This window comes from Phyllobates terribilis, unplaced genomic scaffold (genome assembly GCF_046119375.1).
Source record: "Phyllobates terribilis strain yellow unplaced genomic scaffold, ASM4611937v1 Scaffold_8__6_contigs__length_399053987, whole genome shotgun sequence".
NCBI classification, from domain to species: Eukaryota; Metazoa; Chordata; class Amphibia; order Anura; family Dendrobatidae; genus Phyllobates; species Phyllobates terribilis.
Genome location: NW_027362768.1, coordinates 368,105,061 through 368,131,004, shown reverse-complemented (window position 1 = coordinate 368,131,004; position 25,944 = coordinate 368,105,061). Strand labels below are relative to the sequence as shown.

Here is a 25,944-nt window from a genome sequence, read left to right as displayed (position 1 = left end):
TTCTGTTAGAAGAGAACCTAAATCCGTGCTGTTTGTGGCACAGTGTTTGGTATCATGTATTCTGCGAGTACGGACCTATAGGAGGCTGGCCGGCTCATGTCAGGAGACCTGCAGCCGGTCCATGAATCACTGTCCAAGTAGACTATGACACATGGATGTGTAAATGCGGCCTTGTAGAAATGCATACAGGTATGGGTCTAGGGTTTACTAGACCCCAGCTTACTAGACCCTGTGACATTGTGTGGCCTAGTAAGTGCCAGGATGCGTTATCAGGGCAGTGGAACTCTACCTAGGAGCCCATTTGACCTAGGAGCCTCCTAAGAGCGGGTTTACACCACCTGACCTGCTGCGTTTAACGACCACCGATCAGCTTCTTGTTTGCTGATCGTGGTCACTTAATAGCTTGTTTAGACAAGCAGACCTCATTTCCCATTGCACAGAACAATCAGTAATAGATAGTTCTGTGTGCACAGGCTGTCACTGTTCTTGGCAGCACTGGTCTTGTTTTTATGTTGCTGAAAACCATGATTTTTAAGCATGTTTAAAAATAATTTCACCCGACGAAAGTGCATTTTGCTTGTTCATTGGGAGATTAGAAGCCTGTTTACACTGCATGATTATCGGGAAATGAGCACTGAGTAAATCCATTTTAGGAGTGGAGCATGTACCTGTCCTAACCCACCGGGGACTTTATCATTAACCACTTCACTATCTTAGCTTTGCATAGTATTGTTGAAGGCGGCTTTATTTGGGCAGTGATTGGTGTTGTTATGTAGAAAGCATGTTATTATGTGATCATTTTATTTTGTTTGACTATTGTATAGCGGTATTATTTAGACATTTTATGGCAGCATTATTTGGGCAGCAAATGACAGTATTATTTAAAATCTAAAACTTTTAAAAGGATTATCCAGTAAGAGATGAGTGGTAACCTATAGATTGGTGGGGGATCGACCACTGTGACCCCTCCGATTGCCAGAATGGGGCCCTCATATCCATGTTAGAGTAGAGGTGCGCATAGTCTCCTGCCGATCCGTTAATTCTCTATAGCTGTACTGGAGATGGGCTGGTGGGAACAATATGGAATAGTTCGGAGCTGAGTAATTACTGATGGGCGGCCATTACACATTGCGATAACACTGTGTAAATATCTGCATGTCATATAAGAGACAGCAGTGACTCCAGTGAACGATTATATAACCCGTATAGGGAGCATGGCCGCTGTGACTATTGGATTTGTTATAAAACCTTACATAATATAACTCTTTACTTTTGAAGTCTTCCCTTCAGGTTTATATTATATGTTCGTGTCCTGGCCCTTGTTCCTGTCAAGTCTCAGATGTACCCTCTTCTAAGAGTTGTCCTCCGGGGGTGATAATGGCTGCTTCTGTCTGTGTCCCGATGTGTATTCCAGGCTTTAATAAAATTGCCAAGCAAGTCCATAATGAAAACGCATCTCACCATGACCTGTCGTAACCCTGTCCTGGACGCCAGCCCCAAGGCTATGCTTTGAACAGGGGTTGGGACCTGCCATGTATGCTCCTAACTAAAGAACATTAACCGCTGATCCATAGCGCCATCAATCTAGATGATGTATTTTACAGCTTTTTACCTATCAATGGCCCAGGCTGTTACATGGGGCGGGTGGGGTGGGGGGTACGATGCATCTGGATAATGAAAACACTGGTATTTGAAGCATTGTGTGTGAACGGTACAGAACATACATCATTATGTAAGGAGCCCTGTGGTGTTTGGATAATCAATTTCTGCATTCAGGCGTTATGAATGGCGTCAGCGACCGCAGCATAAATTCTGCTGAGGATGTGACTCCAGTAGATATGGAAGTCCTGCAGGATCACTGTGCATTTCTGTGTATTATTTGGTGACCTATGCAAAGTTTTGCCCTCTCCTCCTGTTTTTTCGTTTTTGTGGGGGCTTAGGCCGATGTTTGTACCAGACTGCACACCTGTTATAAGCAGTTTATTTGTACCTGTCACTTGCAGCTGATGTTGTAACCAGATTGTCTGAGCGTATTACATCTCTATTACGCTATTAATATACTTCTGGCAGCAAAGTAGTAGTGTTAGGCTGCGTGCCCACGAAAAGCATTTTCCAAGCGTTTATGCTGCGTAATTTACGCAGCGTAACTTGGGAAACGCTTGGTAATCCGCCCCCCATGGTCCCCAATGACAAGCCGCAATGTCAATGCCCATGCTGCGGATTTTTCTGCAGCATTTATGCTGCGCTCAAAAATCCACAGCATGTCCATTAATTTTGCGGACACGCAGCGTAATCGCCGCCATTGACTTGCATTGGACCGCGTGACATCCGCATCACTACATGTGGATAAGCAGATATCACACGGTTCAATGTGTGGATGGTACCCAGGCCTGGAGGAGAGGAGACTCTCATCCAGACCTGGGTACCATAGAAACTGTAAAAAAAAAAAAAAAAAAAAAAAAAAAAAAAAAGATTATACTTGCCTTCCTATGTCCTCCCGGTGTTTTGTCCAGTCTCTTGCATTGCTCGCGCTGTTTTGAAGGACCTGCCATGACGTCATTGAGTCATGTGACATGACACATGACTGAATGACGTCACCGCAGGTCCTTCACAACAGCGCGAGCAATGCAAGAGACCGGACGGAGCGGACAAAACACCGGGAGGACATCGGAAGGTAAGTAGAATCTTTTTTTTTTTTTTTTTTTTTAACCATTCTTATTCTTCTTTTTTTAACTAACTTAGTCACACTACTATAAATCCATGCCGGTTGCATGGATTTATATAGTGTGACCAAGTTGTCAAGCACTTTTCCAAGTGATGCTAAAATCGCTTGGAAAGCGCTTGATAACCCACATGCAGAAATGCATGCAAAAACGCTTGACAAACGCTTCTACCTGGCGGGAAAAACGCATGTAAAAACCGCATGCTTTTTTCCTGCCAGGGAGAAGCGTAAAAAATATGCAGCATTTCTGCATCGTGGGCACATAGCCTTAGGCTGTGTGCCCACGATGCGTTTTTTAAGCGTTTCTGCAGCGGCAAAAACGCTGCAGAAACACTTAAACGCATGGTAGAAGGCCTGCCATGTTCCCCAATGATAATCCGCATGTGCTGAAAAAAACACAGCACTACCAATTATTTTGTGGAAGCGCTGCATTTTCGCCGCCATTGACTTGCATTGAATCGCTTGGATTCCGCATCACTGGATCTGTACATACGGAATCCGTGCGTTTCAATGTGCGGATGGTACCCGGGTGTGGAGAACAGGAGACTCCCCTCCGGACCCGGGTACCATAGAAACTGTAAAAAAAAAAAGAATAAAATAAATATATATTTACCTTCTGGCGGCCCGCGGTGTGCTCCTCCTCACTTGCCGGCAGATCGCGATGGACTGAAGGACCTGCGCTGACGTCATAGTCATGTGACGGGCTACGCGACGCTGACATCGGCAGGTCCTTCAGTGTACTGCGATGTGCTGGCAGCCGGGACTGTGGAGCAAGACTGCGGGGGCCATCGGAAGGTAAGTATAGATTTATTTTTTTATTTTTTACCATTCTTTGGGGTCACACTATATAAATCCATGCCTTTTGCATGGATTTATATAGTGTGACCAAGTTGACAAGCACTTTCCAAGTGATGCTAAAATTGCTTGGAAAGTGCTTGTCAACCCGCATGTGGAAATGCATGTGAAGAACGCTTCACATCCACATGTCCCTGGCAGGAAAAACACATGTAAAATCTGCATGCGTTTTTTTCTGCCAGGGGAGACGCTCAGGAAAAATCTGGAGCATTTCTGCATCGTGGGCACATAGCCTTATTGATATAAATGTAACAAGGAGAGTGCTGGCCAAATATCGGCTCCCGGCAGCAACCATTGGTCATTTCATAGACCTAAAACAGATGGGTGCTGATATTCCTGAAAGATCTTTCCAGAAACTTGTAGGTTCTGCATGTGCTGCTATTTACGTCCGGGCAAATTGACGTCTGATTCTGGCGTATATCATGGGCAGCATAATTGATCGGTAAAAATAACCTGCCCCCAGACACTTAAAGGGAACCTGTCGTTCTGAAAACCACGGGCAGCATGAAATCGGAGTCTGGCTGCGTTATTGCAGTTATGTATGTTTTATTCTGAAACCTTGCCGCGATTCAGAAGAAACATGTTTTGAAAAGCCGGCCAGGGACTATGCGTCTTGGATGACTAGTCCAAGGCAGGTTCCTGGTGGCTGCTCCCACAGAGCTATCCCTTTGACTAACAGGTCTCTTATGCACAGAAACAGGGAGAGAGACCTGTTAGTCTAAGGAAGCAGGGAGGGAAGGAGCTGTCCCTGCCTCGTACTAGTCAGCCATAACGCCATGTATGTTGTCTCACTGCAGCGTTTCAGAGTAAAACAAACCTGGCTGCAATCGTGCAACTCTGCTTCATTCTGCCTGCAGGTCGGGCATCATGAATCAGATGTCTGCTAATATTCACACCCCAAGATCTGTGATTGTTTTTTGGACAGGGCTTATAACCAGAGCTGGTGACACCTACTATACAATTAACTTTAAAAAATAATTGCCAAACTTTTTACATTGTTCACAACATGTGCGATGATCTGCTTTTTTTTTTTTTTTCTCTACAGGTGTCTGTACCAAAATACACTAACAATCTGCTGTGATTATTGTCGCTTTGGTGTGTGTTCTGCCCTTTTTTTCTACGTTTTGGTGCAGATTTAACACTTTTTTTATGCAGAAACTTAAAATTGCGATTGCGTTTTTTTCCCATGCAGATTTCCAGACTCCGCGCAGAAGCCTTAGGCTGTGTTCACACGATGCGTATTTCATGCGTTTCCGCGGCGTTTTTGCAGTTGCGTAAACGCCGCGGAAACGCATGAAAAACGCATGGTAGAAGGGAAGCAATGTTCCCCAATGGAAATCCGCATGTGCTGTGCCCATGATGCGGATTTTTCCGCAGCGTTAACGCTGCGGTCAAAAATCCGCAGCATGTCAATTAATTTTGCGGAAACGCGGCGATTTCGCCGCCATTGACTTGCATTAGAACGCGCCAATTCCGCAAGACAGCATTTGTACTTGCGTAATTGGTGCGTTCTAATGTGCGGATGGTACCCGGGTGTGGAGGGGAGGAGAGTCTCATCCGCACCCAGGTACCATTAAAAAAGCTGTAAAAGAAGAATAAAATAAAAAATAAATGTATTCTTACCTTCTGTCGGCCCGCACAGCGCTCCCGCTTGGTTCCCGGCACTTGCAGTGAGTTGTAGGACCTGCGGTGACGTCCGAGTCATGTGACGGGTCACGTGACGCTGACGTCGGCAGGTCTTTCAATTCAAAGTTGCCGGCGAGGGAGAACAGAGTGAGCAGGACAGCGCGGGCCATCGGAGGTAAGTATATACACTCTCTCGGTTCACACTGTATAAATCCATGCTGTTTGCATGGATTTATATAGTGTGACCTAGTTATCAAGCACTTTCCAGGTGATGCTAACATCGCCTGGAAAGCGCTTGTCAATCTGCATGCGGAAACGCATGTGAATCTGCATGTGGATCCGCATGTATTCTGCAGGAAAAACACATGCACAATCTGCATGCGTTTTTTCTGCCAGGGAGATGCAGAAATGATGCAGAAATTTTCTGCTTCATTTCTGCATCGTGTGCACATACCCTTATAGGGAAAAACCGCACCATAAAACAAACAGTTTGATGGCGTCTTTGAATACACAGTGGGCATTTGTTTTCATGAAATCACGAGCAGGTTGTCTGCACACAAAATAAGCAGCCGGAAAAAAACACAGCATTTAAGCTACGTGGGAACAGGGCTGTGGAGCCTTTATAAAGTGGACCAACTCCTGACGACTCCTAAAATATATATAATAAATTGGGTACGGTAGTTCAATGCAGTTTGTGGGGAATATTTTTTCATAGGAATTTGGGAAAGTTATGAAATGTCCTATAAACGTGTGTCCTATTCCTGATCTAAGGGTCTAGACTTTTAGCTGAGATGAATCTGTGCTACAGAAAATTTATCACTTAAACATGAGCCATGTATGAGGGAGTCGGAGCTGGTGTCATGGAAATTGAGGAGTCTGAGTCGGAGGTTTGGCTTACTGACTCCACAGCCCTGTGTGGGAACATGGTCCAAATGTTTGGCCTCCTGCCTGGTCACAAAGAGCTACAGTATATTGCCCTTTTATGAGATAGACTTAAAGATTGTGTTCCCAATTTGCAGAAATCTGCTTGGATCGCTTGATCGTCACCTGACGTCTATAGACAGCCTCAGACGAGAGTGACTGGCATGCACAGGCTTCATCTTGGCCTGGGAGTATTGATAGATGTAGTAAGGAGCGCTGCCGATTCACTGAGGAGTCACATGTCATCGCTCCTTCGTACTGATGGGGGGAGAGGTGGCATTTCAGGGGTGCATACAACTGTCATTAAACAGACAGACTTGCTGTAAGTAGTTCACCAAAATTACAAAAAAAAACAACCATAAATTTGTAGTGAAACAGTTAACGCTAGAGGAAGGATCTGTGGTTTCCTGTTTCTAATCTGTTGAAGCCTTCAGTGCACAGGCAAATGACTCCTCAAACAAAACTGCTAAAGCCAAGTCTGGTGCACAGTGATCCTTTACTTTCCCTCCTTCCTATGAAATGAACATGAATGGCCAATTGAGGTCACCTATGGAAATGAATGCAAATGGGAAGGACGGTGGGAGCAGCAGACATGTGACCGGTTGCTATTGACCCACACAAGTGTTTGCACTCGGTTGATGCTTAGTTGCTCTGCTTTATCACGTGTTTCTATAATTACCTTCCAGACAATACACACAGCGGCTACAAATTGCCTGTGATCCTGCCAGGCATCCAGCTGCAGTATATCTACAGTATATCTCGTTACTGAGTAGGAAAGGAAATAAACAATAGAACATTAATGGATATTTATAGTGAAGGATCACAGTGGAAAAGCTTTACTGGATACGGGGAACCACCGTTCATTATCTTCTAGTGGTGAGCCTACTTGCATGGCACATGCCTGAAAGAGTGGGGAAGCAAGCCTTGTCGCAGATGCAGGCTTTCCTAAAACCGCTATAATGTGTGCAGAATACAGGCTACTGTAAATGGCTGCACCTTTTTTTTTTTTTCTATTGCTTTTTTTTACTTCACAGTGCTAAGAGGAAGCAAGAAGGGCAAACACTTCTTCCAGGAGACTTGCCGAAATGGGTGCATTGCCACAACAAACACAGATCTCCACTTGCAGCTGAATTTTTGTTCTGGGTGGACCTGCCCCTAAGTGTTTATATTTGGTGTTGAAATAATAATCTTGTTTAACGTGAAGACATCACTTCCAGTAGGTTAGATTCTAAGTAGGGCAATAAACATGCAAATAAATCGGTGACGTCTCTTGTTTCCTGCTAGCTCTCTACTAGTAGCAATACAGGATAATACTGCAGGAGGTGTGGACACTTCAGTTTAGGTTTTTTTTTTCCCGTCATGTTTAATGGCGTGGGCTGAAAATTTATAAGTCTGCAGGTAAAGCGTAGCTGATACCTCTTTATACATAGTGACTCCAGCTTTACTAAATTTCTAGATGGGATGCGGCAATGTGGCATGGAGGCGATCAGCCTGTGGCACTGCTGAGGTGTTATGGAAGCCCAGGTGGCTTTGATAGCAGCCTTCAGCTCGTCTGCATTGTTGGCTCTGGTGTCTCTCATCTTCCTCTTGACAATACCCCATAGATTCTCTATAATAGATTCTCTATGGGGTTAAGGTCAGGTGAGTTTGCTGCCAATCAAGCACAGTGATACTGTTGTGTGTAAACCAGGTATTGGTACTTTTGGCCGTGTGGACAGGGGCCAAGTCCTGCTGGAGAATGACATTTCCATCTCCAAAAAGCTTGTCGGCAGAGGGAAGCATGAAGGGCTCTAAAATGTCCTGGTAGACGGCTGCGCTGACTTTGGTCTTGATAAAACCCAGTGGACCTACACCAGCAGATGACATGGCCCCCAAACCATCACTGATTGTGGAAACTTCACACTAGACCTCAAGCAGCTTGGATTGTGGCCTCTCCACTCTTCCTCCAGACTCTGGGACCTTTGTGGAGTGTGTCAATGACTGCCTTCTGGACATCTGTCAAGTCAGCAGTCTTCCCCATGATTGTGGAGCCTACTGAAAAAGACTAAGGGACCTTTTTAAATACTTAGGAAGCCTTTGCAGGTGTTTTTTGTAAATTATTCTAATTTACTGAGATAATGACTTTTGTGTTTTCATTGGCTGTAAGCCATAATCATCAACATTAACAGAAATAAACACGTGAAATAGATCACTCTGCTTGTAATGACTCTATATATAATGAGTTTCACGTTTTGTATTGAAGAAGGTGACAAGTGTTTCAGGATTCCTATTGTGCAGCGCTGACTGTTAATAAGATACAAATCCCGGTTCATTGTTTTGCTAAGGGCAATACTAGTAGTATCGCCTCGCTGAGGGTCTATTTTAGTCTTTCTTGCCTTGGTAGAATGTAACACTGTGTCCCTCCTGTCCTCAAAGCCATCGCCATTTATACAGATGTCGTCGAACTTCTAAAAATATGGCTTATGTTTAGGATTTTCCCTACATTATAAGTATAGGTTCCTAATACCCATACTGAAAATAGTTAATTTTAAAGACTGGCTAAATAGAAAATGAAGAGGTCTATTATATATCAACATAGTAAGTGCCTGACATTGTTTCCGATTAGGACCAGAGATGTGGAGGTTCATTACTCGGTATAGCTGTCAGCAGAGACCGGTGTCATCACACCCAGAAGAAAGTAACTTTAGTATTTTACACAGTCATTAATTAAACAAGGTGTGCAATGTTTTAATTAGTCTCTGAAATTGGTGTAAACTCTGGTACATGCCAGGCTGAATAACATATTAATTTAAATCATCCGAGTCTAGGCTATATTAACGTTTATGTTCATATTTCCATTATTTTAAAGGGGAACGGGGACGACAAAAATAATACGATTGCTGTATCCGTCACGTGATAGAAGTCAAATGACGCCCAATGGAACCAATTTACTTTAGGAAAATTTTCGTCATGCTATCTGTCCAGCAATTTTGTCAGAATCTGCTTGGTGTCGGCCCCCCACCAAGCCATCGAAATCTGATTCATGGACAACTCCTTTAGGTGCATGCAGCTTAGTTTACTGTGTGTCGTTCTCGTACAAGTCGGGTCCGTGTAAAGCTATAAACTGTGCAAGTGTCACATCCAGTATTACTTTATCTACTGGTGTTGCCACACCACTGTCACAGGGGGTGGCCATATGTTATTCATGGTAAGAAGTAGCTCTTGTAGAGACACAGATCATGCAGTCCCAAAAGGGGAAAAGTGCATTAGCGCAAGTTAAAAACTGGTCCTGACAGCTCTGTATCCTAGCTGCTGTAAACATGTAGAAAAACAAGGACAGCGGAAAATTGATCCGTATGGGAGTAAGTGTATGCTTGAGTTAGTTGCTGAAATGTTTTTTTCCTGAGGATGAGTTATTAATTATGAGATCTGTCAGGATGTGACGGTCCTTGTCTCCACAAATCAGCTGGTATCTGCCGGTAGCCGTATGTAAACCCTTTGACCGGAGCTGTACTGCGCCGCACATTAAATGGTGCTGCGTCGCAGCAAATATCAGCTGATTACGGGGGGGAAGGAGGGTCTGCCAAGGGCTGGACCACCACCATTCTCGTATTGATGACCTATCAATATGCAATGACTGATTAAATGATCATGTTTTTAGATATTTCTCCTTTTGAACTGTAGTTAAAGTTACCATAAGTGTATACAGATGTTTTCTTTTTACCACCCAGTAGTGGATTAAAAAGGTAAAGGACCACTGAAGTGGTAGGGGCATTAAAGGGGTGACTGTACTTTAATAATAATAATAATAATAATAATATAGTATAAAAATGTAATCTTTATTTTTATATAGCGCAAACATATTCCACATTTCTTTACATACATAATCCTCGCTGTCCCCATTGGGGTTCACAATCTAGATTCCCTATCAGTATGTCTTTGGAGTGTGGGAGGAAACTGGAGAACCCGGAGGAAACTGACGCAAACACGGGGAGAACCTGAAGACGTACCAAAACATGCACAGTTCAACATCATCTGTAAATGGACAGTGGCATGAGTTTTCGTTAAATTACATCCAAACTCGGCGTTTGTGCTACTTGGGTATATGGCCTCCAAATATACACATTTTAGCTACGCAGAAGGGGATACTAGCAACGTCATTGGCTATTTTTTTTTTTTTTTGCCTTCAGCAGCTAAAACTCTTGACATTTTTTAAATGATTGATCAATGTGAGTATAAATCAGGATATACTGAGTACATGCCATACTGGCAGATATCCAAACTGCATCCACTATACACGAACATGATTGTTCCGCCCTCCTTGTGATGTTTACCCATGATAATTATCTACGTAACGTTACTAACTCCCTGACAAACACAATATTTGTTATATCACTAGTAAGTGATTGATAGATAACACCATGACTGTATCATTCCATACTGATGATGTGAGCAGGATGGAATGATGAGTCACAGTGACACAATGATGTCACAGTCAGCAGATCGCTGACGTCACAGCACTGTAGGATCACTTATGATTTGGATGGTGGTCTGGATATAGAACGGTATGAGTGCCCACATGTAGTAATGCCATGGCCCTGGATAGCCAGAAGTTGATATTTGAGGTGTGCGGTTTATTATAAAGTGACTTCTCACAGGATATCAGAAGTCTTGTGTGTTACATGTCAGGCAAATGTTTGTCAGCCACCTGGCGGGAGGCCTTTCTAGGATTATTGTTTTGCATGTACACAGGCTATTGTATGACATGGAGGTGACATAAAACCATTGTGAGGATTTCATGTGTACAGTTCTCTATTACGCCAGTGATGTCTTATTCAAGGCTTTTATATACAGTGGAAGCAATTGAAATGCTGCGAGTGCAGAATGACTCATAAGAAGTGTGTCTAACTAAATCCTTGGTACAAAACTAAGACTATTGCCAGACACGGCCTCATTCGGACTCCATTGTGTAGAGAAAGTAGTCAGAGGTTTATCCCGGACCGTATATATTGGTATATATTTCGGATCACGTTGAGGCTGAAATCGCTCACATTTTTTTTCTTTATTTTTTTGCTTTGCTCAGATGTTTACATTTCAGTCTATAATGGCTATTTTCTTCCAAAAACGCTGGTCCATGGGTTTGTGATTTTGTAGCTCAGCCCCATTTACTTTAATGAATTTTCTGTAAATAATATGGCACACCATTTATAGACAGTGGTACTGTTTATGAAAGAAATACTGTACAATCCAGTTGGGCTTTCTTCGCACCATTTCTTAGCAGTTGGTCCAGGAGTGCGAATATTGCCCTTTGCAATACAAAGAGAGAAGCAATCGGCTCCTCCATGTATTTTTTGCTATGATATCCGCAGTGGTAAATGCCGCTGTGGGGCCTTCGCTACAGTGCGAAGTCTGTTTTGAAATACGTCCCATGAAAACCTACCCTAGAATTGCTTAAAAAACACTGCATTTTATTTGGTAAATGAGAGCTCAACTAAATAGTTTTCATTGTATATGTCCATGGTCTTTTACATTGTCGGGCATTTGCTGCTGTTCCCTCTTCTTCAGCATTAGGTGTCTTGTGAAGTGTAATCCCAACATTTGGACGTTTTTTTGGACACCAATGTTTCTTGATGATGTAGACAAATCTCAGGCCACAAATTAAAAGCAGACGTGCCTGAATTGGTCTGGTTACTTGGCCTCATAATCCGGCCTCTTTTGATGTTGTTCATCTCAAAGCCTTTACGTGAATTAGATTTGTTTACTTCTGGCGGCCAAGTTCTCCCGACAGCCTCTTTCTCTCTCTCTGACGCTGGGAGACTTCCAGATGAGATTTTTAGGTTTTGTACAAAATATCCCTAGAAATGATCTCTGGTACGGGAAGACTTGTTCTGGAGCTGATCAGATATCTGGATGATGCATAGATCTTTCTTGGTAATTAGCATGTAAGCAAGATGGACAAGAGTGGGCTTCAGTTTGTGGAGAAGCTACCACTGCCAAAGGCAATGAGGACATGTTGGGAGTTGTAGTTCAGCAAACAATTGAGACTACTGATGTCTAGCATTGAAAGGGATCTCTAGATGTACATATCCCAGAGAGAATAGCTCAAGCGTGGATGTAAGAATTGCATCACTTCAGCTTTCTATACATCTTGTTATTTTTAGCACTGGTTTTTAGTAAACTCCTTGAGCCAGGTAGCTTAGAAATTTGCTATTAACGCCCATCTTTCATAGCTTTCTATTGGTGTCTATAAAAGTTCCTGTTGCCTCTTAGAGTCGGCCAAGTCTCACATGTGTAGTGTAGAAAAACAAAATTATGCTTTTTTTTTTCTTCTTTTTTTTATGCTTCCAGCTATGAGTTTTGAAGCGTTTAAAACTATTTTTTGTTTCTACTACCAAAAAGTAGCTAAACATACTCTTGATTAAGGCTAAGTGCCCACGATGCAGAAATGCTGCAGATTTTTTCCGCATCTCCCTGGCAGGAAAAAACGCATGCAGATTTAACATGCGTTTTTCCTGCCAGGTAGAAGCGTTTGTCAAGCGTTTTTGCATGCGGGTTTATCAAGCTCTTTCCAAGCGATTTTAGCATCACATGGAAAAGTGCTTGACAACTTGGTCACACTATATAAATCCATGCAACCGGCATGGATTTATATAGTGTGACCAAGTAATAGTTAAAAAAAAAAGAATAAAAATATATATATATATATATATATATATACAGTACAGACCAAAAGTTTGGACACACCTTCTCATTTAAAGTTTTTTTCTGTATTTTCATGACTATGAAAATTGTACATTCACACTGAAGGCATCAAAACTATGAATTAACACATGTGGAATTATATACTTAACAAAAAAGTGTGAAACAACTGAAAATATGTCTTATATTCTAGGTTCTTCAAAGTAGCCACCTTTTGCTTTGATGACTGCTTTGCACATTCTTGGCATTCTCTTGATGAGCTTCAAGAGGTAGTCACCGGAAATGGTTTTCACTTCACAGGTGTGCCCTGTCAGGTTCAATAAGTGGGATTTCTTGCCTTATAAATGGGGTTGGGACCATCAGTTGTGTTGTGCAGAAGTCAGGTGGATACACAACTGATAGTCCTACTGAATAGACTGTTAGCTGCTTTTTTCTTGCCATAATACAAATTCTAAGTAAAGAAAAACGAGTGGCCATCATTACTTTAAGAAATGAAGGTCAGTCAGTCCGAAAAATTGGCCAAACTTTGAAAGTGTCCCCAAGTGCAGTTGCAAAAACCATCAAGCGCTACAAAGAAACTGGCTCGCATGAGGACCACCCCAGGAAAGGAAGACCAAGAGTCACCTCTGCTTCTGAGGATAAGTTTATCTCAGTCACAAGCCTCAGAAATCACAGGTTAACAGCAGCTCAGATTAGAGACCATGTCAATGCCACACAGAGTTCTAGCAGCAGACACATCTCTTCAACAACTGTTAAGAGGAGACTTTGTGCAGCAGGCCTTCATGGTAAAATAGCTGCTAGGAAACCACTGCTAAGGACAAGCAACAAGCAGAAGAGACTTGTTTGGGCTAAAGAACACAAGGAATGGACATTAGACCAGTGGAAATCTGTGCTTTGGTCTGATGAGTCCAAATTTGAGATCTTTGGTTCCAACCACCGTGTCTTTGTGCGACGCAGAAAAGGTGAACGGATGGACTCTACATGCCTGGTTCCCACCGTGAAGCATGGAGGAGGAGGTGTGATGGTGTGGGGGTGCTTTGCTGGTGACACTGTTGGGGATTTATTCAAAATTGAAGGCATACTGAACCAGCATGGCTACCACAGCATCTTGCAGCGGCATGCTATTCCATCCGGTTTGCGTTTAGCTGAACCATCATTTATTTTTCAACAGGACAATGACCCCAAACACACCTCCAGGCTGTGTAAGGGCTATTTGACCAAGAAGGAGAGTGATGGGGTGCTACGCCAGATGACCTGGCCTCCACAGTCACCAGACCTGGACCCAATCGAGATGGTTTGGGGTGAGCTGGACCGCAGAGTGAAGGCAAAAGGGCCAACAAGTGCTAAGCATCTCTGGGAACTCCTTCAAGATTGTTGGAAGATCATTTCCGGTGACTACATCTTGAAGCTCATCAAGAGAATGCCAAGAGTGTGCAAAGCAGTCATCAAAGCAAAAGGTGGCTACTTTGAAGAACCTAGAATATAAGACATATTTTCAGTAGTGTTGAGCGAGTATGTTCTATTAACCCTTTCGCCGAGTATGCTCAGGCAGAGCTCCGAGTATTTACAGCTGCTCGGTGATAGGGTTGAATCGCTCCTGTGTGCATGATTTGCGACTGTTTGACAGTTTTATTACATGTGAGGAATGTCTATTTCTTACACATTCCTCACATGTAATAAAGCTGCCAAATAGTTGCAAATCATGAACACGGGAGCGATTCAACCATATCACCGAGCAGCTGTAAATACTCGGAGCTCGGCCCGAGCATACTCGGGCAGAACATACTCGCTCAACCCTAATTTTCAGTTGTTTCACACTTTTTTGTTAAGTATATAATTCCACACGTGTTAATTCATAGTTTTGATGCCTTCAGTGTGAATGTACAATTTTCATAGTCATGAAAATACAGAAAAATCTTTAAATGAGAAGGTGTGTCCAAACTTTTAAACTTTTGGTCTGTACTGTGTGTCACACGCACACTCAGTCTGATGGCCTGCGGTCTTCTCTCCCGTGAGTCCGGTCTCTTGTACGGCTCGCGGTGGTATAAAAGGACCTTCCATGATGTCATTTAATCATGTGACCTGTCACATGACTAAATGACGTCATAGAAGGTCCTTTTACACCATAGCGAGCCATCGGGGAGCCAGGACGCACCGGAGAGAAGACCGCGGGTCATCAGAAGGTAAGTATAATGTATATATTTTCTTTAACATGTACTATGGTACCCGGGTCTGGATGAGAGTCTCCTCTTCTCCACACCCGGGTACCATCCGCACATTGAATCACTTAATATCCGCATGTGTACATGTAGTCATGCGGATATTAAGCGATTCAATGCAAGTCAATGGCAGTAATTACGCCGCGTGTCCGCAAAATTAATGGACATGCTGCTGATTTTTCCGCAATGATGGGGCAAGCGTTTTTAAAGCGTTTTCGCTGCGAAAATTCCGCTCCAAAAACCGCTTGAAAAACGCATAGTGGGCTCGCAGCCTTATACAGTAGCTGTTAAATGTATAACCTTTGAATAAGTCACCATTGACTATTAACGCAATAAAGAAAATGGTTAGGTCACTTATACGCTCTCTTTGGTGTGTAAAGATCAAATTTAGTCAGGAGTATATTCTTTAAAACTGTTTGGCCTATTAAAGTCAATGGATACACTGAGGAATACTTGTCAAAAGTTGTATGTACTTTATATTTTCAAGCATATAGAAATATGGCCAAAATATATATATATATTTTTTTTGAGACTGACACAAATCTGGGATTTTCACAAAGTTCGCTGCTTCAGTTTTTATAGTGGCAATTTTAGAGTGTCATGAAGAGGGATCAGATAAATTAAAGTCATTGCTTGCCATGAAAATTAACTTAATCAGAAAAACCCCACTCAGAGAGTAGTTCACTTGCTGGGAAAAAGACTTCAGGAAAGTCCAGCAAGTGTCTGGAGAAGAAAACATGAGCGCTGCCATGAGTCTTGTGTCCTGCCAACAGTAAACCTTCCTGAGACCGTTCATATGTGGGGGCTTTTCATCCATGGAGGGGGCTCGCTCACAATTTTGTCTGAGAACACGGCTGTAAAAGAATGGGATCTAAACCTCCTCCAATAGCAACTTCTCCCAACCATACACTAGCAGTCTGGTGACGAACAATGATTTTCCACCATGATGGAGACCATGTCACAAAACAAAAATGATAACGAAGTGGCTCGTTGGACAAAACATTGACGTTTTGGGTCCATGGCCAGAAAACTCCCACTGAGAACCTGCGATCAATCCTCAAAAACCGACAAAACGCAGAAATTGTGCTAAACTCTGAGCTCTGATGGGACAAAAACGGGCGGCGATCAGTCATCAGAATCTGGCCCAGAAGCCGATAGCCAGCTACCGGGGTGAAGGGCAGAAGTCTTGAGAAATAAGGGGAAATATTGAGGCTTTACAGAAACTTCATGTCTTTGTCAATAGAAGTGTAAAAACTTAGGAAAAGCTGATAATTGTACATCGGTAATTATATGACCTATGAAATCTAAAGACACTGAAGCAGCAAAATGTGTGAAAACCAAACTTTGTGTCCGTTACAAAACTTTAGGCCATGACTCTGTGGAGGAAATAATCATCATGATGGGAACCGGGCCAATTGTAGTTGGAGACTAAAATTGTGATCTGTACTTTCCGTTCTTTTGGAGAAAAGTGTACTCCACAGTGAAGCTCCAGCTTAAAGTAATAAGAGGTGGCTACGAACGTAACAAGTGTGCCGGGAAATCTGCGGAGTGTCGCATCATCCTGGATCAGCTAATGAGCTCATCGGAGAATCACCGGGGTGCGGCTGTGTATTCCTCTGTACTTCTTCCTATCGGGCAGAGATGCTTGACTTTCAGTCTGGCTTTACTCTCTTTGGCTCTTTTTTTTTTTTTTGTAGTACGTGTTTTTGTGAGTCTGTAGAGTGTTTGCATTTTTTGTAGCATCCATGTGGAATGTTTCTATTCTCTTAGGATAGTAGAGATTGCAGTGAATAACGATTATTCACATAAAACCCTGCATGTGGAGGAAACAAATTTAATGGAAATGACTAGCAAATAATCTGAGCTGTTCCCTCTCCTTTCCCATGTTGGTTTACAGAAAAAAATGTCTGTAATCTGAGAGTTATATAGAAACGAGAGTAAACAAAGGCGTGTTACAAAGGCACTTATTATACGGCAGCGTAGAGCGCCCCCTAGTGCCCGGGACCTGTAAAGTGAAATGTTTGTCCTGATATGTGGGATTCATCCCCGATGCATTTCTTTGTGTTTTAAATCTGTATGTTTTGTGAGCTCATGTTCCTCTCAGGCGACCATTACAATATATGCGGAGCTGATTCATGCACATACGTATATTTTCTAGTATAATGATACGCGGCACCGTGTGCGCTGTTGGCGTTTGCTGCATTCACGTGTCTGAGGCCGGTCAGAAACGTGGTTTTTACATCCTGCAGTTGCGGGAATTAACTCTATGGTGCTTGATACTCAAGTATTTTGTGACGGATTGGAATAGGTGGCTGGCATGCTGAGAGTTGTAGTGTTGCAGAACCACCAGGCTGTAAAGGGTTTTATCTAAATGGCCATATAGGTGATGGTTGCCCTTATATCTGTGAATGGCCAGGTTCTGGTTGCTGGGTAATATGCATGGTTTAGGGCAGATTCGCTATCCTTACATAAGGGTCGCTGCTGTTCTCAGCTATGGGGTATCAGTATTTTACAGGTCAGAAAGACAAAACCAGCTGCGAGCAGCAGCAGCAGGGCTGTGAGTCCACCTTCTTTTGTCTCCGGCCTGTTTGCTGGGATCCTCCCAGATACATTTCTGATTGGCTCGGACGTCTTGACAGGAGGAGTTAAGCAGCTTGTTTTTCTTCTCCTATGTGACATCACTCTATTTGTCTCCTTGCTGTACGCCTGAGATCTCAGTTGAGGTTTTTGCCTGGCGGAGGACAGACACTGGATTGTACTCCTTGAAGACATTTTTTTTTAATACATGTATGGACTGTCTTGCCCCGGTGTAACCGAAGGAATTTTTGTTTCTCTGCATTTTGCTTTAACAGAGACCGGGTAAGCCGCCTTACAGGACAGATCTGTACCAGCCGTCGTGCATTCTCTAATGTGCAGGAACGATGAGCCCAGCATTCGGAGCTATGGAAGTGGAGCACTACGCAAAGGGAGTTCTGCTCGAACCTTTTTTACACCAGGTCGGGGGGCACTCTTGTGTCCTTCGCTTTAACGAGAAGACCATCTGTAAGCCCCTCATTCAAAGGGAGCACCTGTTCTATGAAATGCTCCCTGCAGAAATCCGAAAATTTACACCTCAGTATAAAGGTAAGTCCTAGAATCTTTGTGGGGGGGGGGAAACACTGTCTTCTTTGGGTCTTGTACAAATGTTTCTTTGACTTGTTTTACCCAAAAGCTCTTCTTCAGAAGCAGTTATGGGAATTTATTCTTTTTCTTTATTTTTATTTTTTTTTCACCTATTTTGATGTTGTCAGGGGCAGGCTGTGAGGCGGGTGTTGGAGATCACCATTGGGTCTCCTGGCTGGCTAAAAAGCTTTAGAGTTTAGACAAGCTGTGCTTGTGGCCTTAAGTCTCCCTTAGACTCCTGTAGGTAAGTGGAAGAAGACCAGTGTTTAAAGCCACCTGGTCTGATATAGACTCTTGATTTTTTTTTTTCTTCTTTCTCTTATTTTTCTCTTCTCTCCTCTTAAACTTTTTCTTTTCCTTATGGAAATTAGAGGTTGGTTTTCAATTTTTGGGTTACATAAAAAAAAAAAAAAAAAATTGTTTAAAATCTCCTGTCTATAATGTTGGGGGGAAAGAAAACCCCACAGGATAAGTATGAAAAAGAAATGTCTATATATTCCAGGAGCTTTCCCTTTCACAGGAAATGAAACTTTATTTTTGGATTAAGGGGTTACGTTAAAACACTGGAATGAGTCACCTGAAATATGCAAGCGGAAATCCCGGTTCTCAAGGGCATTACATTCCTGAGTCAATATTGTTTGTCCTTAAGTAATTTGGTTTAAGTGCAAGTGAAAGGTTTCCGTAGACTATTCTGTCACCGTCTTGCTGTCAGTCTTGCGCTCCCATACATTGCAGGTAGTAATGGAGAAATATTCAAGGTAGCTGATCTTCTGAGAAATGTTATGTTCCATCTTACCAGCTGTTTTTGTTTTTTTTTTTTGCATTCTTCGTTCTAGTTTTTAATGTGGTGGAGGGTGGGCATTCAGCTACGGTTGCTACTTGGAGATAAAGCCGGAGACTGTTTGCTAGCTCACGTCCTTAGCGTCCTTTTCATATTTTTATGCTTAAGAGCAAAGACTGTCCGACCCTGTGCTGCGCTTCCGCCCCGAGGTCCTGTAAAAGTTCTAGATCTGTCTGCCGCCTCTTTCTTGCTGCCCTGAAGGAGCTGGGCGATGCCTCTAGGAATAAGGCACAGTTCAGGACTATGAGGACTTTTTTTTTATGGCACTCCTGGAAACCAGCTGAAGCATTGCTAAAGACTATTCAGCTATCAGTGCATTAGAGACTCTGATACCGGCAGAAAAGAGAAAGTGCTTTAACAAGTTCACCTCGAAGACTTGCCTTTGTCTCGTTACACGAGTTTCTTCCTAATTAGTAATAGCGCAAATGGTTTTAAATACCTAAAGGCAAAGCTGACAGATCCGAAGCATTTCAAGTAGCGTTTGCTGTGCTGTTTTGTCTCGTTTGCTTTCTTTTTTTCTTTTATTTTGCTATGCTTACTCATCTCCTGATCAGATGCCTTGAAACCTTCCTTCATAGTTTTGTGATATTGAATGCTTTTTTTTGCATAACTGAAACACATCTAGTGTTTCACTGCCAAGATGTAAATAATAATTGTTTTACATCTTCATTTTTCTCGGTTGCAATCAATAAAGAATATTTATTTTCTTCCAATAAATATTTTTGTGAATGGAAATTGTCTCCTGTTATTATTTTGTCAGTGTTGTGTCGCTCTAGTAAAACCGATCCATATAGTAACGTGTCTTGACATAGCTATATACGTTTCTGCCTTGTTTCTGTGTCAGGCATGCCTATGTTTAGCTGTTTTGATATTTGTTAGGTTGGCAGATGAGATTTGGCCTGGTACAAGATATATGCTAAGGATTGGGTAAGATACAACACAGATCTTGACGTCGCCTTGCGTTATCTTGCGTTTGTGCCTTCCACCTCTTGTTTCTAAACCGGCCTTCATCTCTACCTCCGCAGGTGTGGTATCTGTAAGCTTTGAAGAAGATGAAGATGGGAATCTATGCCTTATTGCCTACCCTTTAAACCGGGACCAAGACAACCTGGAGAATGTCGACTTCATGTCGGAATGCAGCGAGGCCAAAAGTAAACTGCTCAGGTGGTCTAACAAGAAAGGTCTTCTGTTGGAGAACGATAACCTCACCAAGGAAAGGGTTCGGCAGCATAGGAAAGAAGAGAAAATGAAAAGGTGAGTGTCCAAATCTTACAGGGGGAAAAAAGGTGCTTACAAGAAAGCCAGTCTGCCTTTAAAGGGAATTGGTCTTTAAACTTGTAAGCAGTATAATGAAGAGACAGAGACCCTGATTCCTGCAGTGTGACACTTACTGGGCTGTATGCTGTAGTTTTGATAATCTCCTGATGAAAACAACATTTTAATCACTAGTGGACTAGTAAACCTGCTGCCATTTCATCCTCCATATTCATGAGCTCTTGTAAATGATAACTTCAGCACAATCGAGAAGCGAAACTGTCCGCAATGGAGCGTTTCCTTTCTCCTTTGTGCTGAGATCTGTTCCTGTTTTTGATGAGAAAATAAAAGACACGTAGGAGACCTGACCTACAGAACTCAATATGAATACATCCTTAAGCCAAATTCACGTGCGTGTAAGGGCAGGTGCAGACGACCGTATTTTCGTTCTGACTACGATCCGACAAAACATCGGATCGCAATTTGACCAATGGCACCCTATGAGGGTCCGTTTTTTTTTTCTTCTTTTCTGTCCGTGGAAAAAATTGCAGCGTGCACGATTAGCATCCAATATTCAGATCGCACTCGGCCATCTAAGCCAATGCGTTCGTGGAAAACATCAGACTGTACTCAGATGACCTCTCAGTGAAGTCCGATTTTTCATGGACTGACAGAATTGAGAAGATGGAGAATTTTTTATTTTTCATCATCTCCTCATTCGTGAAAATCGAATCTGAGTGTGAGTAGCATAATCGTCCCGATTGTCTTGTATTAGAGAAAATACTGTCGCGTGGCCTTAGCCTAATACAGACACATTTCTGCACCTATATTATAGCAGTAAGTTTTGGCCCACCTAAGGGTTTAGTGAACCAGACTCTCACCATAGACCCATGATGCTGTTAGTTCTGAATGTTGGACCCTCCAGCGGTAACCCTGGGGTATAAATGCACCCGTGTTACACTAATGTCTTCTCAATATTTGTTTCTTAGTCACCAGAGGAAATTCATAGGTTTTGCTGCCTCTTTGTCTATACTTCTGATGTTAAATCTGCAATATTCCTACTATTCCATGTAACTTTTATCTGACTTTTCTTTTCAGTCACCAACTAGGAGAAGAGTTTGAATGGTTAAAGAAATCTGAGGTCCTGTATTACAGCGTGGAGAAGAAAGGGAACGTTAGTTCACAATTTAAGCACAACCCATGGAGTATGAGATGTCACCAGCAACAACTCCAGCGCATGAAGGAAAATGCCAAACACAGGAACCAATACAGTATCCTTTACTACCGATGCTTCACAAACCCTCCTGACCGCCCGTAATGTCGATCAGTATTGTGCATGCAGATGTTTCCACAGTGGTGGTTAGATTGTGTCACTCTGTTCTCCTCGGTGGTTCTGACGAAGGTCCAATGCTGGGCGCACAGTCTCCTAACTGGTGAAGCTGTGCGAAGCTTTGCTCCCGGTGCCAGTAACAGGTTCCTCGGTACATAGCCATGACGTGTAGGATATAGCAAAGGTGACACTGCAGGCACTTTAATCTAAGCTTATCATATCTTGGGCAGTCCGATGATTAGCCGTGTACTAGGAAGTGAAAGCGGATTAACTCTAAATGCCCAGCATCGAATGCTCATCTTGTTCTCTGCATAGGACAAAGATTACAGCGTCTCCTCTACGTACCCTTCAGACACGAGATGTCTTGGGGCAAGTGAAAAATAACTGGCTTAGTTGGTGTCTGGTAATACCCGTCAGTGCAGTGGCATTCATTATTTTTTTTGTAAATAGTAATCATTCCTTATGATGATGATTTACATGCAGTCTTTTATACATTGCTAATTAATATTTTAAGCTCAGTGCCTATTTTCCTTAACCAGTCAGAATTTATCTTATTGGAAAACCTGACGTGTCGGTACCAGGTACCGTGTGTCCTGGATCTAAAGATGGGAACGCGGCAACATGGCGATGACGCATCGGAAGAAAAGAAAGCAAATCAAATCCAGAAGTGTCAGCAAAGCACGTCTGCGATTATTGGGGTCCGGGTGTGCGGCATGCAGGTGAGGTTTCTTGCCCATGGACTAAATAAATGAAGACCCTGTTCAGACAGCGAGGGAGGAGAGCAGCATTGTTTATAGGGCATAAAGAGTCGATGTGTTTGTGTAGTGAAATGATTGATTAGATCTTCGCTTATCGTAGGAGAATCTCTGAAGCAATTAGCAATCGTGTTTGTGCAGGGCGGATGGCAGCCTGGATATGAGGAGAGGAATTATTTAGTCTCTTGTGTAAATACGGGAAGGTCACTTAGGAGAATACAATTTACTAGGTTATTCTGCTGCCCCCTAATACTAAATACGGTATCCCTTTATACTGCGGTCTTAGCCGGCTACAAAATGTCACGTTGTAATATTTCAGATCCCAATGTCTGGTGACGACTGAGCTTGTTGTAATTTAAAGCTATCAAAGGCCAGATGATGTTACTAAGCTATAATTACATATCATTTACACCGCTCATGTTGTATGTTTTCAATGTATCAGTCACCCTCAGCCTTCGTACTGGCTATTAAACATGTCTTAGAATAGAAAACTATGGAAGGGATTGTGTCGGCAGAGTCTCCCGCCTGATCTGATGCTGGGTGCGCAGAGACGGCTCTGTACAATTGCTTTGGAAACATCCAATTCCCGGTGAGAATTTGGGCGCAAGTCCTATTAATTAGAATAGGACCGAAGCAGAATACACACTGGGTGTTTGGGTGTTTGCCAGGCTCCGTATCAGATTGAGCGGGAAAGTTTGCGTCACAACCCCTTTAATTTTAGTGGTTGTGCATTTTATGAGTAGAAATGACCAGAGGTGCAGACCATGACCATTAGGCATCCAGATTAGCTCCTGGAAGTAGCCGCCTTCTTTCTACTGAGGGTTTATAGGGAAATGACAGGATTTAATTCCCATGATCATCTGACGTCAGATCAGGTTGCATCAAATTGTAAAAAAAAATAAAAATAAAAAATAAATAAAAGTTTCTTTTTATGCAATATATAGATAAAGTTTCAATCCTGTGTAAACATAAATGTGCATCTCTCACAGATTTATCTTCTCTGTCCGCAGGTATACCAGACTGGCACGGGGCAACTCATGTTCATGAACAAATACCACGGCAGGAAACTTTCAGTCCAGGGCTTTAAAGAAGCACTTTACCAGTTCTTTCACAATGGGAAAAACTTACGACGGGAACTGATTGACCCTGTAATCAAAAAACTGACAGAACTGAAAATGGTTTTAGAAAAACAGGAGTCTTACCGTTTTTATTCCAGTTCACTTCTTATAATATACGACGGGAAAGAATTACCGGAAGTTCCCTTGGACTCTGATTCGGAAGACCTCGGTGATCTATCGGAAGAGTCTTCGGACGAATCTGCAGGAGCCTTCGCCTACAAACCTTCCAGCAACAAACACACAGCCAGCAACGTAGACGTCCGCATGATAGACTTTGCGCACACAACCTGCAAATTTTACAGAGAGGACAGTGTGGTACACGAAGGCCAGGACACAGGCTACATTTTTGGACTCCAAAGTTTAATAGATATTATTAAAGAAATAAGAGACGACAGCAACGAATAAAGGAGATGCAAAAAAAAAAAAAAAACACGTTCATACGAAGCACTAGAATAATTGTCTTGATTCCAAAATGATGGCCACTTTGTGGTGGTAGAAATCATTACAGGATGCGGCGGGCCTCGCCTGTCAGACGACTAAAGACTTAAAACAAAACAGAGGGCATTTACTACGCTGTGCTGGACAGAGCACTGATTAATATTGTTATAATTATTTATTTTAAATATTTCTAAAACATTCCATATTTGATGATTCAGATACCTCTGTTACACCGGTGTGTATGTTTGTGTTTCTTTTCCCCTTTTTGGTGTGGTGCCCTATGTGCACCAAACAATGGAAATCTTGTGGACTGCGTTCCATGCGCAGGTGCTCGGCCCTCTGTTACATAGAATAATTGCCTAAACTACAACCGTGGTACCATAATATCCATCATTTTAATATGGGATAAAAAAAAAAATTAAAAAAACGCAAATACTACTATTATAAGAAAAAAAAAAATAGTTCTGCTCTGCTGGATCCCATTGCCATGTAATATGTCTATTTATTGGGTTCCAGCCCTGGTTACAATAAGCAGTGGATCCTTATAACGTATGATGTAACTTCATGAACTTATGTGCCTTTTATCACACAAAACTATAAAATGCCAACAGCAAAGGGTCCGTTCCAGTGTGTATTGAATTTAGAGGGGCCGTTCATCGAATAAGAAGCCTTGAGTTTACCACGAAATGCGTTCCATGTCATTTGCACTTTTTTTTTTATTTGCTTCTCTAAAAGATATCATTAAACCAAATACTTCTATTTTATAATAGATGTTTTGTTAAGGGGAACCAAAAAAAAAAAGGAAAAAAAGCAAGATCTGCTTTGTGTCAGTAGAACGGGTACCTGTTTAAGTGCTAATGCTTGGAATTAAATGCACATGGTATTTTTTTTTTCATTAGTTCCCACAGCCATGTGTTTTGTTTTTTTTATGTGCATTACAATAAGGATTGGTTTGATATTATTATTTTTTTTTGACGATTGACATTTCTCTCTGATTGACCTGTGGAATTTGCAGACATAGGAAGTCCTTACTTCTCGTTGGCCATTTCTATAGATGCCCTAGGTATGTCTAGTTTCCATAGATTGGTTAATGATAGCAATAATGTATGTCATGACCACCAGATATGAAATCTTAGTACATTTGCCTTTCTCCTAGTAATGGATATCTATAGGTTGTTGGTTTACTCCCGTGTCTAGCTATAGACCAACCGCTGGAGTGGTCCTGGAGAGCCTTGCGCTAGGATTTCGGAGGGGTTTTGTATGGTAGGCAAACTCCATCACCATCGCAGGTGGCCGTTTTGCTGGGCAAACTGTGATTTAAAGAGAATGCACTTTGCATTTGCAGACAAATATGCCCATAATCGCTAAAGAATTCATGAAGGCTCTCGCGTCAGAGTGGATTTTACCCATAAAAATGGCCGCTGCTGCCGTGTCTAGGAGAATTATGTTACTACAGCCCATAAACATGTTGATCAATGGATGCATTTCTTCTTTTTTTTTTTTTTTTCCTTCTGTTCCTAAAATAGTAAATAAAATATATTGGATAATATAAAAGACTCCAGTCATTTAAGTCTCTTATTGCAAACTTTTTAAGTTGTGTGACTTTTAGGTCTCCGTGGGAAACAAAAGGGCAACGTGTCGCCATAAAATTAACCATCTTCCTCTTCGCGTAAGTGACGGTCATTTATTTCTTAAAGGAAATATATATATTATTTTCTCTAGTTTGTCTCCAACCTGCGGCCGGCCGTCCATCCACCCGGTGTGAAGCGAGGACTCCCTGCGTGCTGTCAGAGGAGGCTTGATGTAGTTTCACAACTGCTGGAAAGCTACAGAATGAAGAACCCTCGTCCTGGGCATACCTGAATCACATATAATATCGCAGGAGAGCATTTCCTAAATTCTATTTTTACACACACGGTCCATTTACGGTAATGTCACCGGCACCAGAGCTTAGCGTGATAGATCTGTCTCTGCTGCCTTGGTGGCGTTGTGCACTTGCAGTCCTATTGCACCCCAACTTAAAGG

General features: G+C 42.4%; 1 protein-coding gene and 1 long non-coding RNA gene across 3 annotated transcripts in view; both read left to right on the top strand.

The window, feature by feature from the left end:
- IP6K2 (inositol hexakisphosphate kinase 2) overlaps positions 1-25,473 on the top strand; it is a 28,959-nt gene extending 3,486 nt beyond the window's left edge. The window contains exons 2-6 of one of the 2 annotated variants that reach the window (XM_073644907.1): positions 17,874-18,144; positions 20,050-20,278; positions 21,377-21,549; positions 22,152-22,327; positions 23,374-25,473. In XM_073644907.1, coding sequence (XP_073501008.1) covers positions 17,943-18,144; positions 20,050-20,278; positions 21,377-21,549; positions 22,152-22,327; positions 23,374-23,886 — 1,293 coding nt within the window. In that variant the 5' untranslated portion in view covers positions 17,874-17,942 and the 3' untranslated portion in view covers positions 23,887-25,473. Of the gene's footprint in view, positions 1-17,693; positions 18,145-20,049; positions 20,279-21,376; positions 21,550-22,151; positions 22,328-23,373 lie in introns of those variants that run through there. The other variant, XM_073644906.1, reaches the window with a different exon arrangement.
- Positions 18,151-19,759, top strand: LOC141157513 (uncharacterized). Its single transcript, XR_012247808.1, has 2 exons — positions 18,151-18,427; positions 19,020-19,759. It is a non-coding gene; the product is annotated as an uncharacterized lncRNA (long non-coding RNA).
- Positions 25,474-25,944: the final 471 nt, after the last annotated feature.